This window comes from Raphanus sativus, chromosome 4, assembly GCF_000801105.2.
Source record: "Raphanus sativus cultivar WK10039 chromosome 4, ASM80110v3, whole genome shotgun sequence".
NCBI lineage: Eukaryota > Viridiplantae > Streptophyta > Magnoliopsida > Brassicales > Brassicaceae > Raphanus > Raphanus sativus.
Window position 1 is genome coordinate 6078343 of NC_079514.1, and position 12314 is coordinate 6090656.

At 36.8% G+C, this 12314-nt stretch overlaps 2 protein-coding genes and 1 pseudogene across 2 annotated transcripts in view; 2 read left to right on the top strand and 1 right to left on the bottom strand.

Annotated features, from left to right (window-relative positions):
- Positions 1-3526: 3526 nt before the first annotated feature.
- Positions 3527-7130, top strand: LOC130510654 (subtilisin-like protease SBT3.13; annotated as a pseudogene).
- On the bottom strand, positions 7090-7818 carry LOC108852956 (uncharacterized). Its single transcript, XM_018626426.2, has one exon. It carries the CDS (start codon positions 7756-7758, stop codon positions 7354-7356), a length of 405 nt encoding a protein of 134 aa, XP_018481928.1. The 5' UTR covers positions 7759-7818; the 3' UTR covers positions 7090-7353.
- Positions 7819-9714: 1896 nt separating this feature from the next.
- The window catches only part of LOC130511080 (sphingosine kinase 1-like), a 2923-nt gene continuing 323 nt past the window's right edge, over positions 9715-12314 (top strand). Inside the window, exons 1-8 of the mRNA XM_057007908.1 lie at positions 9715-10030; positions 10504-11000; positions 11103-11225; positions 11300-11400; positions 11645-11717; positions 11887-11973; positions 12055-12132; positions 12236-12306. Coding sequence (XP_056863888.1) covers positions 10655-11000; positions 11103-11225; positions 11300-11400; positions 11645-11717; positions 11887-11973; positions 12055-12132; positions 12236-12306 — 879 coding nt within the window. The 5' untranslated portion in view covers positions 9715-10030; positions 10504-10654. The remainder of the gene's footprint in view (positions 10031-10503; positions 11001-11102; positions 11226-11299; positions 11401-11644; positions 11718-11886; positions 11974-12054; positions 12133-12235; positions 12307-12314) is intronic.

Below are 12314 nucleotides of genomic sequence, written 5' to 3' on the forward strand. Positions count from 1 at the left end.
TTTTGTTATTTTATATTTCCTATATTTCTAAACCAATAAAATTTCAAGAAATGCAATTAATGTTTTTGAGATTCACAATTATTTATAATTAGTTGACAAAATTTACATTGAAAATATGAAAAATACATCTTTTTGAAACAAAAAAAATTCCTAAAACATACATCTTTAAAAACAGAAGGAGTATATATCACTATTTTTAAAATAATTATCAATAAAAATTACGGATCAGGATATTCAGATAAAAAGTTAAGATATCTGAATTCGGATTCGGTTTAGGCGGATCGTACATTTTACTATCCGGATTCGGATCCGGCCTCTCCGGATATCCGGATTTTTGAAGCGGATCCGAACCGGATTTCAGATCAAATCCGAATTTCGGATAATAAGTTTCAGGCCTAAAAATATTGGTCAAATAAATTTGGTCAAATATAATAATAATAAATATCAGAAAGCAGTAAAGGATGAAAATAAGAGCAGCTTTACCACAACTACTAGCCCATTCCTGTGAAGGCCTTCGAAGTTCAAAGCTTAAGTGGGTTTCACTGTTACAAATTTACAATGATTAATGTTTGACTAACTTCGAGCCAAATATAATGCTAGATAGGAAAAATGGCTTATTCCACTACAAACTAGTTGTTTCCGACTTTTTTACACACAAACTTTTAAATTATGCCAAAAACCACACGAACAACTGAAATATTGCTTATTCCCTTATGAACTAATTATTTTCAGCTTTTTCACACACAAATTTTTAAACTTTGCCAAAAACCACATGAACTATGCTATTTTTGAATTACATACACAAACTATCAATTTTAAGCTAGTTCTCCTAAAATCGTAAATTTTGTTATTTAAACATTAACTTAATTTATGATAGGTGGATATCCGATTTAATTTGGGTTGATAAAAAAAATAATACATCGTTTTGTTCTTTTTTGTTTTCTTTTTGTCAACTGCTTTTCTTCTTCAAAAATCGTTTTAATCTTTATCATTAATTGAGAATAAAATTTATTATTTTGTAGAAGATTAAATGTTTTACATAATGCATAAAAAAAGAAGAGCATCAACTACTAGTTTACCAATTCGCTATGTTGTTGCTCTTCTTTCTTTATGCATCATGTAAAAAGTTTAATCTTTTACAAAATAATAAATTTTATTCTCAATTGATGATGAAAGGTAAAACGATTTTTGAAGAAGAAGAGCAGTTGACAAAAAGAAAAGAAAAAGAACAAAACAATGTATTATCCTTTTTTAGCAACCCAAATTAAATCGGCTATCCACCTGTTATAAACTAAGTTATTGTTTAAATAATATAATTTACGATTTTAGGAGAATTAGCTTAAAATTGATAGTTTATGTATGTAATTAAAAATAGCATAGTTCATGTGGTTTTGGCAAAGTTTAAAAATTTGTGTGTGAAAAAGCTGGAAATAATTAGTTTATAAGGGAATAAGCAATATTTCCGTTGTTCGTGTAGTTTTTGGCATGACTTAAAAGTTCGTGTGTGAAAAAACCGGGAATAAATAGTTCGTAGGGGAATAAGCCATTTTCCCTGCTTGACGTATGTAAAAGCGCAAGCGCATTTCGTTTTTCCAGAAAGAATGCATCTACTGCACATTTACATTAGGATTATTCGATCTCTGTATATATTTTCTACTTATTTTAAAAGATTAGTTTGTTTTTTTTTTGAAATTTACAGTTTATTCCATAATCCCTAAACAGGCATAAGCTTACAGGATGCAACATTGAAATCGAACAAAATCGGTATGATCTTACAACTAGTAAACTTTGAATCCCTAAGACATTTTTTAACGTTAGTTACGTTATCTTATAGTTTATTTCAGAAAAAAAAAATAGTTATCTTATAGAGTTATGTTAGTTTATAGTCAACCGGAACTATACATATATTATACTAGGATGAGCAATTGAGGATGCAGGCCGGCGGCCGCAATGCCCTACAACAATAACATGGTCAGAAAGCTCTTCGTGAAGACAAATAGGTGGAACTGGAAGGGCGATCTTCCCAAAATTCTTCAACATTAAAGTCACAACAATACTACACGTGTGTGAGCCTGTGAGGTCTATGCTTTGGAAGGGTTTATATCAACGATTTTTAACCAGTATCATGCCTTTCTAAGAACAAGAAAAACAATTAAAATAATCATTTGGCAAAAAAAAAAAAACACAAACACACACACGCAACAATCCATCTTTTCCGCACGTGCACAAAAGTAAGTCGTATAAATTCAGTCGTACCACCTTTGAAGATTCCACTATCAAAGAGATTCAACTATTGGTGGTCAGCATTTATCTGCCAAGTATGAAAAACACTTTCAATTCAAGACTATATAAATATAAAAACATGACTATATTATACTTCGAGGTACCAAAAAATCTAAGATTGAGATGAATTGTACGTATTCGAACGTAACAGAGTAATTTGTCGTTAATGTTTAAGAAAAATATTAGATTAATCACGTTGTTGTGCACATTCAGCGCTAAATTCACTCTCTCTATGTACATGCAAAAGGCGGAAGAGGTTTTCTTTCATATGACGCTATCTTTCTGTTTAGATTTCTCTATCAAGAAGATATAATAATCATCTCTACCCGTGTTTCAAAAAGAAAAAGCATCTCTATACAAAATTCAGCCAGTCGTGGTCTAACAACTTCCTAACCATAGTTTAACTTACTAACTAGATTAGTCAGTTATGATTACTATCTTCTTATAGGGAAACAAAACTGATCAAGGAAGCAGTGGCTTCCGGCCGCATTATTATAAATAAAAATTCGGCCACGAAATTTTAAATGTTCCCTTTAGTCTAGTGGCAATATCTGCAATCTACAGATTCTCTTCGCCCAACCTGTGGGTTCGAACACTGCTAAGCGGCCACTTTTTTTAAATTTGCTTCTGGTCTTGGATTCTCTAGGACCGGCACTGGATAATATTAAGGTAAACAAATCATAATTTGTAGAAAACAATTTCATGAAAGTGGGAAGGGTAGAACATTGTGGTGGGGTTTAGTCGAATAGAAGAGATAAACTCGGTTTGACTCGAAACGACCCTACACGGTTTGACTCGATAAACCAAAATTTTCATTTATTCTTCTTATATTTCCAGAGTTGGAATCTTATTTCCCTTTTGAATCATGACTCCCGTGTGACGGTGTGAGTATGGGTGGTCACTAACTGATAATTGACTGGAACAAAACGAACCGGAATGAGGTTTGGATTTAGTTTGGTAAGTATTTTCTCAAACCAACATAAAAAATGAATTCAATTGTATAAGACTTTGATGTATTACACCTAAACCAAAACAAAAATCTAATCAAATTGACCTTGTTTTTGACATTTGAGTATGGCATTCCTCTCAAACCGAACTAAACACATCAAAACTGAACTTAAACCGAATTTCATGTCTAATCCAAAAACTCCACGTCTAATAGTGGTGAGGTGGGTCATAAAATGTGAGTTATTTACATATATAATAACCACAGAGGTTTCTCCGTTTCTGTGCCACACACACTTCTCACTTAAGAAAATGGAGAAGAACTCTTTACAAAGTTACAAACTTGTGCCTCTATTGACATTTTCTTTGGCTCTATTTCTTACCACGGAACTAAGTCTTCTTACACCTGCAAGAGCCCTAGACAACAACAGCAAGGCATGTAACGCAAATAAGTTTTTCCCTATTTGCTAAGAGATTATTGATTTTTATTTTATAATAATGTAAAATTTTCAATAGGTTTATATAGTTTATCTTGGCGAAAGAGTACATGATGACCCCGAACTTGTTACAGCCTCTCATCATCAAATGCTTGAATCACTTCTTCAGAGGTACTTAATCATCTTAAAATACCAAATCTCTTGAGAGATAGTTTTATGTATAGTGACTGTGACATCAAAGTTGCTACCTATATTTGTTATATTTATTGGTCAACAGAAGTAAAATTTAGACATCTGGTAAGGTTGATGATTGCTTTCCTTACTTGCCGCCCAAGAAAACCAAATAGTCATGCTCTGTTGCTTCTCTGTTTTTGTTATTCTTATGCCTATCATGTGTACTTCTCTCGCTTATATCTCTCATGTTATATTTAGCAAAGAAGACGCACATAACTCAATGATCTACAGCTATCGACATGGATTCTCCGGTTTTGCAGCACTTCTTACATCTACACAAGCAAATAAAATCTCAGGTACTCATCAGAACTCAAACTAAAGATACTTCATAACAGTGAGCATGAAAGATCTTTGTGTTTTTTTTTAACTGTAATCTTGCACAGACCATCCAGAAGTAATCCATGTTATACCAAACCGGATTCACAAACTGCAAACCACAAGAACTTGGGATCTCCTTGGCCTCTCTCCAACTCCAACTTCTTTTTCTTCTTCATCTTCTATAAAAGGTCTTCTTCATGACACCAACATGGGCAGTGAAGCTATCATAGGAGTTATGGATACTGGTCTCTCACTCTATCTCTATCTCTCTCTCTATGTATATATACGTCTAGATATCCTCGTCTCACATCATGTATGTATATATAATTAAAGGAATATGGCCAGAGTCAAAGGTATTCGACGATCAAGGCCTTGGACCTATACCTGAGCGTTGGAGAGGAAAATGTGAATCAGGAGAACAGTTTAACGCCACAACTCATTGCAACAACAAGCTAATAGGAGCTAAGTACTACGTAGACGGACTACTGGCCGAGATGGGAGAAACATTCAAAACAATAACAGTCAGAGAATTCAAATCCAACAGGGATGCACTTGGTCACGGCACACATACATCCACAATAGCAGCTGGCTCATTCGTCGCCAACGTGAGCTTCTATGGTCTAGCCCGAGGTACTGATATACTCCCTCCTTTCTATATTGTAAAATTTTTGTGTAATGATTGTGTAATTCAATTTAATTTATAATATTTTTTTGACAAAATTAATTTATAAAAAAATTTAATTAAATTTCTTAATTGTTCTACTTTTAACCAAAACATCCTATAATATTAAACAGATGGAGTATAGTCCTAAACACTAAACCAGCTTTTGAATAGTATTCACCACAGAGCTAACTTAAGAGTCAAGCTAGGGTTTCTATAAGACATTAGTTTGTTTACTTCCTAACCTATGTGTGGATTATGCTAAGGTATGGTCCGAGGTGGTGCTCCTCGGGCACGCATAGCCTCTTACAAGGTATGTTGGAACGCAATGCAAAAAGACGGAACAGGACCCGATGGAATGCTCAATTGCTGACATGTGGAAGGCTTATGATGATGCTATACACGATGGGGTCGATGTTTTGTCTGTATCTATTTCCGGGGATCTTCCAGAGGACACCGAGGTGGATAAGCTCGATTTTGTCGGGGCCTTTCATGCAGTATCTAAAGGGATTCCGGTCGTGTCTTCGGCTAGTAATGAAGGTCCTAAGGCTCAGACTGTTGCTAATGCTGCTCCTTGGCTCTTGACCGTGGCTGCAACCACTCTTGACCGGTCTTTTCCTACAAAGATCACACTTGGCAATAAACAAACTCTCTTCGTATGTTATAGTATCTTCTAACGCAAGAAACTGAAATTAGTCAAAAGACAGTTGAAAATTTGACCATTTTTTTACAGCTTGATTATTTTTGTGTATAATTAGGGTGAGTCTCTGTTCACTGGACCGGAGATTTCAGCCGGTTTAGCTTACTGGGATTCAGAGAGTGATGATAGTGTTGATGTCAAGGGGAGAATAGTTCTTGTTTTCGATTTCGATACTATCTATCAGGTTGCAAAGAAAGGTGTAGCAGGAGTCATATGTGCCGAACATCCTGATGACATTGTTGATCGATGCCATGCTTTTCCTTGCATTTACACTGATTACGAGCTTGGAACCGACATTTTGCAATACATACGTACCACCAGGTCCTCTATCTTGAAGCAAATAAACTATGTTTATAAAGTCAAATATTCTTATGACCCACCACGTTGAATCACAGGTCGCCCACAGCGAGAATCAGTGGAGCTACGACATTAACTGGCCTGCCAGCGACAACAAAGGTTGCTGCATTCTCATCTAGAGGGCCTAACTCGGTATCACCAGCCATACTTAAGGTTTATAAATGAAGCCATTGTGTCTCTAGTCTATGTTTATTTCAAAAGTTGAAACAAGTTAGTGATCATGTTTTATTCTGTAGCCTGATATAGCAGCTCCTGGTGTGAGCATCCTCGCAGCATTAAGTCCCCTTGATCCTAGTGGACACAATGGATTTGGACTCGCCTCAGGGACATCCATGTCGACTCCGGTTGTTTCTGGTATCATAGCTCTCCTAAAGTCTCTACACCCTGATTGGTCTCCTGCTGCATTTAGATCAGCTTTGGTCACAACAGGTTCTTGCTTAGTTCTTCGCCTATTTAATTCTTTAACTACACAAACAAAACTGACTAACCAGTCTCATTTTGAAGCTTGGAGGACAAGTCCATCTGGAGAACCCATTTTTGCTGAAGGATCAAACAAGAAGCTCGCTGATCCATTTGACTATGGAGGAGGACTTGTAAACCCTGGAAGAGCCGCATACCCTGGACTTATCTACGATATGGGGATCGAAGATTACATCAACTACATGTGTTCCAAAGGTTACAACGACTCCTCAATCTCTCGTGTCCTCGGTAAAAAGACTAAGTGTCCAACTCCTAAGCCATCAATCCTTGATATCAACTTGCCTTCAATCACAATCCCAAACCTTGAGGAAGAAGTCACACTCACAAGAACTGTAACCAATGTTGGACCCATCAAATCAGTCTACAAAGCTGTGATCGAGTCTCCTCTCGGTATAATAACTCTCGACGTCAACCCGACCACACTCGTGTTTAGCTCTGCAGATAAGAAGGTGCTCTCTTTTACGGTGAAAGCTAAAACGAGTCATAAAGTCAACACTGGTTACTTTTTTGGAAGCTTGACATGGATTGATGGTGTTCATGATGTTAAAATCCCTGTCTCCGTTCAGACAAGGATCATGATCAAACCTTAACAAAAAAAAAAAACTCAAAACTATCTGAACAAAATAAAATATCAGATAAATTTCATGTATTAGAAAAAAGCCATATGATGCTCATGCATCCAATCAAAATCATATGATAATAAAGATTACATTACAAAAAAAAAACTCATAACCTCACATACAACCAACACACAAATTGAGAAAAACTGTAAGGTTTTCTCATTTATTCAATCACAAAAGTTCACAACCATATATAATGCATATAAAAACTACTAAAATCAAATCAAGACAAAAGAAACTTCATGATCATCAACTACAATAACATATCATTGTAATGACTATATATTATAAAGATATGACTTTAATTTTTTTTTTTTATTAGCAATAAGCGACACACTTCTTCTTACAATCCATGGTGCATCCACCACCTCCTCCTCCACCGCCGTATCCTTTCCCGGAGCGGCTAAAAGAGCTGAAACACCTTGCAGGACACCTCAGCTTCTTGCCGTTACAAGGTCCTTTCTCTTTGCAAGTCACCGTCGGCCTCACTACACCTCCTTTCCCGTACCCGCCGCTCGGACCACCGTAGCCTCCGCCGTATCCACCGCCGACTCCGGTACCGGGAAACCCGTTTCCAAACCCGGGTATCCCGGCATATCCGGATCCGGGCACACCGGCGAATCCTAAACCATTGTTACCGCTCTTCTGACGAGCTGAGTGAGTTGCAGAGACGAAGATGATGAGGAGAAGGGAAGCTACAAGGATCGGTTTTGTTGTAAACATTTTTGTTTTTGGTTCAGTGGGTTAGTTGAAAGAGGGAGATGGATATGATTATAAAATAGATATATGCATTAAATTGAAATACAGTTAAGACATTGATTAGTGGACTTTAGTGTGTGAAGATCACTTTAATGCAAGAGAGACTCTTGTGTGTCTCTCTCTCTATCACTTACGTAACATGTTGAGAGACTGTACAAATATGTACATCTGCATCACTTGGCCACATTTAATTAAGCATGTGTTATTTAATATTGAAATGCCATTTTTTTAAAAATCTTGGAGGGCTTTTTTGTAAAGTAAAGATAAATCTACCAAAACTTGGGTGAAACCAAATTCAATTTATGTCTAGTGAAAGTTCAAAGTTGTGTGAAATTAAATTTAGGTGATTTTCTTTTTATTATTTTGCTAATGAGTTTATTTACCAAACATCGACCATTTAGTCAGCAAAACGTGTGATGTCCACTCATAGTGTAGATCTGTTCCATAAGGCCCACTCATTAATTCAGCACAACCATATAGAATCATTTTAGTCTTGTAATCAAAATTCTATGCTATGTCAAGTCTGATTATTAGCCTAATCTCATTTTGTCCAAGGTAACGTTAAATTGGATTTGTTGACAAGCTGGTTCACCACACAGCCTTTGTTGTCTCTCCATACGGTCCCACTAGGCCATTTAGACGACCAGATGATTGACAAATCCGGCCAAGTAGACTATTAGTTATATCAATTCAACTGTGAAAAAGAAAAATTATATATATGAGATGTGTTTTGAATATATCGGTCCAGTATGGAAATCGAATCTTTTATAGAATGCACACATTTAACCACTAATATGCAAAGGCAAACCACAATTAGTATGGACATTTATAATGAAGAGTAATGAGATGTGAACAAGTATCTCAGAAAGAATGGTAATCTAATGATTAATATTCAAGGTGGTCTTTGACTCTACAAGAAATCACCAATGGCTAATTGTACAGTGTGATGTCAATGAATGGTTAACGGTTACAAACTTAACAACGGATAGTACTATACTCTTACATCTGGTTTGTGTTCTCTGTTGCTCAATAGTCAATACAATCTATATGGTCCGTTTCATATACATTTCGATTCAATAAAATAGAAGCCAAGACTTTGTTGTTGACCCAAATAAAAAAAGAAGATAAGACTTTTAGTTACTTGGAACATTTATGTAGCCTTACTTACTGCTGCTCGTGTGTCGTGTCTCACTAAGCTGCAGTCATAGTATCTAAGTGTTATGTAAAGAGAACATCGAATCTCATGGTGGTCCATGATGAAGTCTGCTCCCTTGAGTCTACCTTTAGACCGCCGTTTCATCCATGCAAAGAGTGTTTAGAGAATGTACGCTATGTAGGGTGGTCCAATGTGATCACCCATCCATAAGCTGATTCAGTAAGGTGGTCCAATGTGATCTCACAAAAGCAAATCCAAGCGGGTTTCTATGATAACCCAAAAACCAAATTCATATATGCGTGTGTGTGCTTCCATGTGTGTGTTTTCGGCATACATGACTAATAAATGACCATAAACAAGCATATCATAGAAACGGATGGAACTTGAAGTCCGTCTGAACATACTCTTTATGGCTTTCTTTCAGTGACTAGACATAAAAAATGATTTATTTGCTTTAACGATTTTAGCTTCAAGGTGGGCTCTTCAAATACCATTCCCATGTCTCTTCGTTTATAGGAAAACGCTTTCGTGTTTTTTTTCTTTCTTTTCTATCTCCAAAGCTAAAATTTGATCCAACCATTCTCATCAGCATTCTGTCAAAATCAACCGCTCCAAGTGAGGTTATCTAGGAACTTTATCCATCTTGAAACGATCTTATTCACTAAAAATCCTAACAAATGTTTTATTTTTTTCATGCAGAGCTCCATTGTTTACCTGGAAATGGAGAATGAGAAGGTTCGCAAAGGTCCACATTCTACCGTTGTTCCTCTAGCAGGTAAGAGGTAAGTTTCCACTGTTCTCATTCATATTCCGTCTTATGTTTCCAAGTCTATATAATCATTCAATTTTAAAGGACAAGAGTCTGCCTAAGTACTTTCTCTAAGACTAGTAGTACTAGGATTTAGTAGCAAACAGAGAACGTTACTAGAAAACGTTAACCAACATAGGATAAATGCTTTTCAAATCCACGGAAACTTGTGCTTCTTAATATTAGTTACAGCTTCAAGAGGAGTCGCTTTCGTTTTTTGCTGAAAGAAGACGTGCTCTAGTCTAGTGTACATATTGGAAGAAGATGAAGAAGTAAACCCTCCTCCAATGACTGGCTTTTGATTGTTTATATATGTAGATTATATCCCTTGATTTTAAGTTTATAGAAGAGACCCAAGAGAGTGAATCCTCTCTTAAATTAGTAAACACGGCAAGGTTTGGTTTATTACGACTTGTTTACACGTTTGTACTTTGTATTAGTCGTCCTTTCAATAGTTGTTTTGTGTTTTTTTTTTCTTCTCATTATTAGTCATATTTTTGATGATTAGCTAGTAAATTGATTTGAAGGACGTTACATATCTACTAACTTCAACCATGATCCATGGTAGTTTCTGTAGATTTAAGTTCGGAAATTAGTAGTAGAGAAAGAAGAGTAGAGCCTTCCCTTTACATGTTGTTTTCATTTTTGAAACGCTATCGTTTCGAGGTTATCATCTTCTTACAGGTTTGCATTTATAAATTTAGTCTCCGTCCAACGAGAAACTGACACGTCGTAATTATAAAAGGATTTACGCCACGTCAACTCACAAACTCGCCAAGTTGAGCGCGTGGTTTCCACTCCCCTACCTGATCGGAAAAGTCTCTTATTACTCTCTCCTCTCTCTCACCAACGACGAAACTCTTCTTCTCTGATCTCTCATCATCATCATCATCACTATGGATACTCTTCACCCGGAGAACGATCGCCTTCCCTCTCCGCCGTTGATCTCCGACCGAGTTCTAATAAACGGCGTCATCACGCCGTTGACTTTAACCGCAGACGGAGAGCTACAATGGACGGAATCCGCTCTTAGGAAATCTACAACGGAGAAAGAGATCCTGAGCTTCGCCGTGGAAGGGAACAAGGTCAAATTGAAGACGTTGGTTGAGAGAAGAGGATCAATCTGCTGCGGAGGAAGCGGTGGAGATTACGCGAGGAAGGATTTCGTGTTCGAGCCTCTCTACGACGAATCTAGAAAGCTGTGGTGCGATAAGCTTCGTCAACGCCTCGACTCTCTCGTCGGTTAGTTTGTTTGAATTAAAATCGAAAAAAAAAGCTAATTGGAATCGTAAACGACATCGTTTTGGAAGCTGAGTTAGTGAATGCTTTTTTTTTTTGGTGTAGGTCGGCCTAAGAGGCTGCTTGTGTTTGTGAACCCGTTTGGTGGGAAGAAGACGGCTAGGAAGATATTTTTGGAGGAAGTGAAGCCGTTGTTTGATGTGTGCTCATGTTCAACTTATGTTCAAGGTTTATTGATTTCTGTTTTTGGTTCTGAACTCTTCTCCATGGAAGTAATAATCTGATTGGTGGTGTTTTTACAGAAACTAAGTATCAGTTGCATGCAAAGGAGATGGTTAGGTCCATTGATTTGTCAAAATACGACGGTATTGTTTGCGTTAGCGGCGACGGTGTCCTTGTTGAGGTAAAGTAGGAAGCTTTTCTGTTGTGGAAGTGTCATTTTCACCAATAACTTACAATATGGAAGTTGTGATGATGCGTGTCTGTCTCTTTACATGATTCGAACTAGAGGAGTTTAAAGAATCCGTGTGTTTAACGATCTTTATTGGGAAAGCGTATTTATTTTTGGAAGTATCTGTTAGAAGAAGCAATCTCTTGTTTTGATTATATAGTTGCTGATTCCTTACAATTGGTTCCTAATTTAGTAGGTTGTGAATGGACTGCTCGAAAGAGCAGACTGGAGAACTGCCTTGAAGTTGCCTATCGGAATGGTCCCTGCAGGTTCGTTCTGCTTTTTGTCATTCTCGTCTTGTGTGTGTTCCATGCGAAAGTTTAGATGTAAAAAATTTATGTATGATAAACAGAAATTGATATCTTGTGCATGAGAAGCTTTTAGCAAAATTATATACTTTTGTGGTTACTTCATGTGTGCTATAAATCATGATGGTAGGAAGTGGTAATGGCATGATAAAATCACTGCTGGACCCGGTTGGGCTGTCTTGTAGTGCAGCAAGTGCCACTGTTTCCATTATCCGAGGTCTTTTTCTTCCCCCCACTCCAACGTTTTCTTGTTCCGTATGAATCAGCTCATTTTTAAAATATATTTTTGTATTGGTAGGTCATAGACGTTCTTTAGATGTGGCAACTATCTCACAAGGGACTACCAAATTCTTCAGCGTCTTGATGCTAGCTTGGGGTATGCAACTGGCGTCGGAAATGTATCTGCATATTGAACTAGTGCCTGAGCTTGGTGAATTATACTTCTGATTGTACTGAGATAATTTCAATTTTATTTTCAGGATTAGTGGCTGATATAGACATCGAGTCAGAGAAGTTCAGATGGATGGGCAGTGCTCGCTTTGATGTCTATGTACGTTT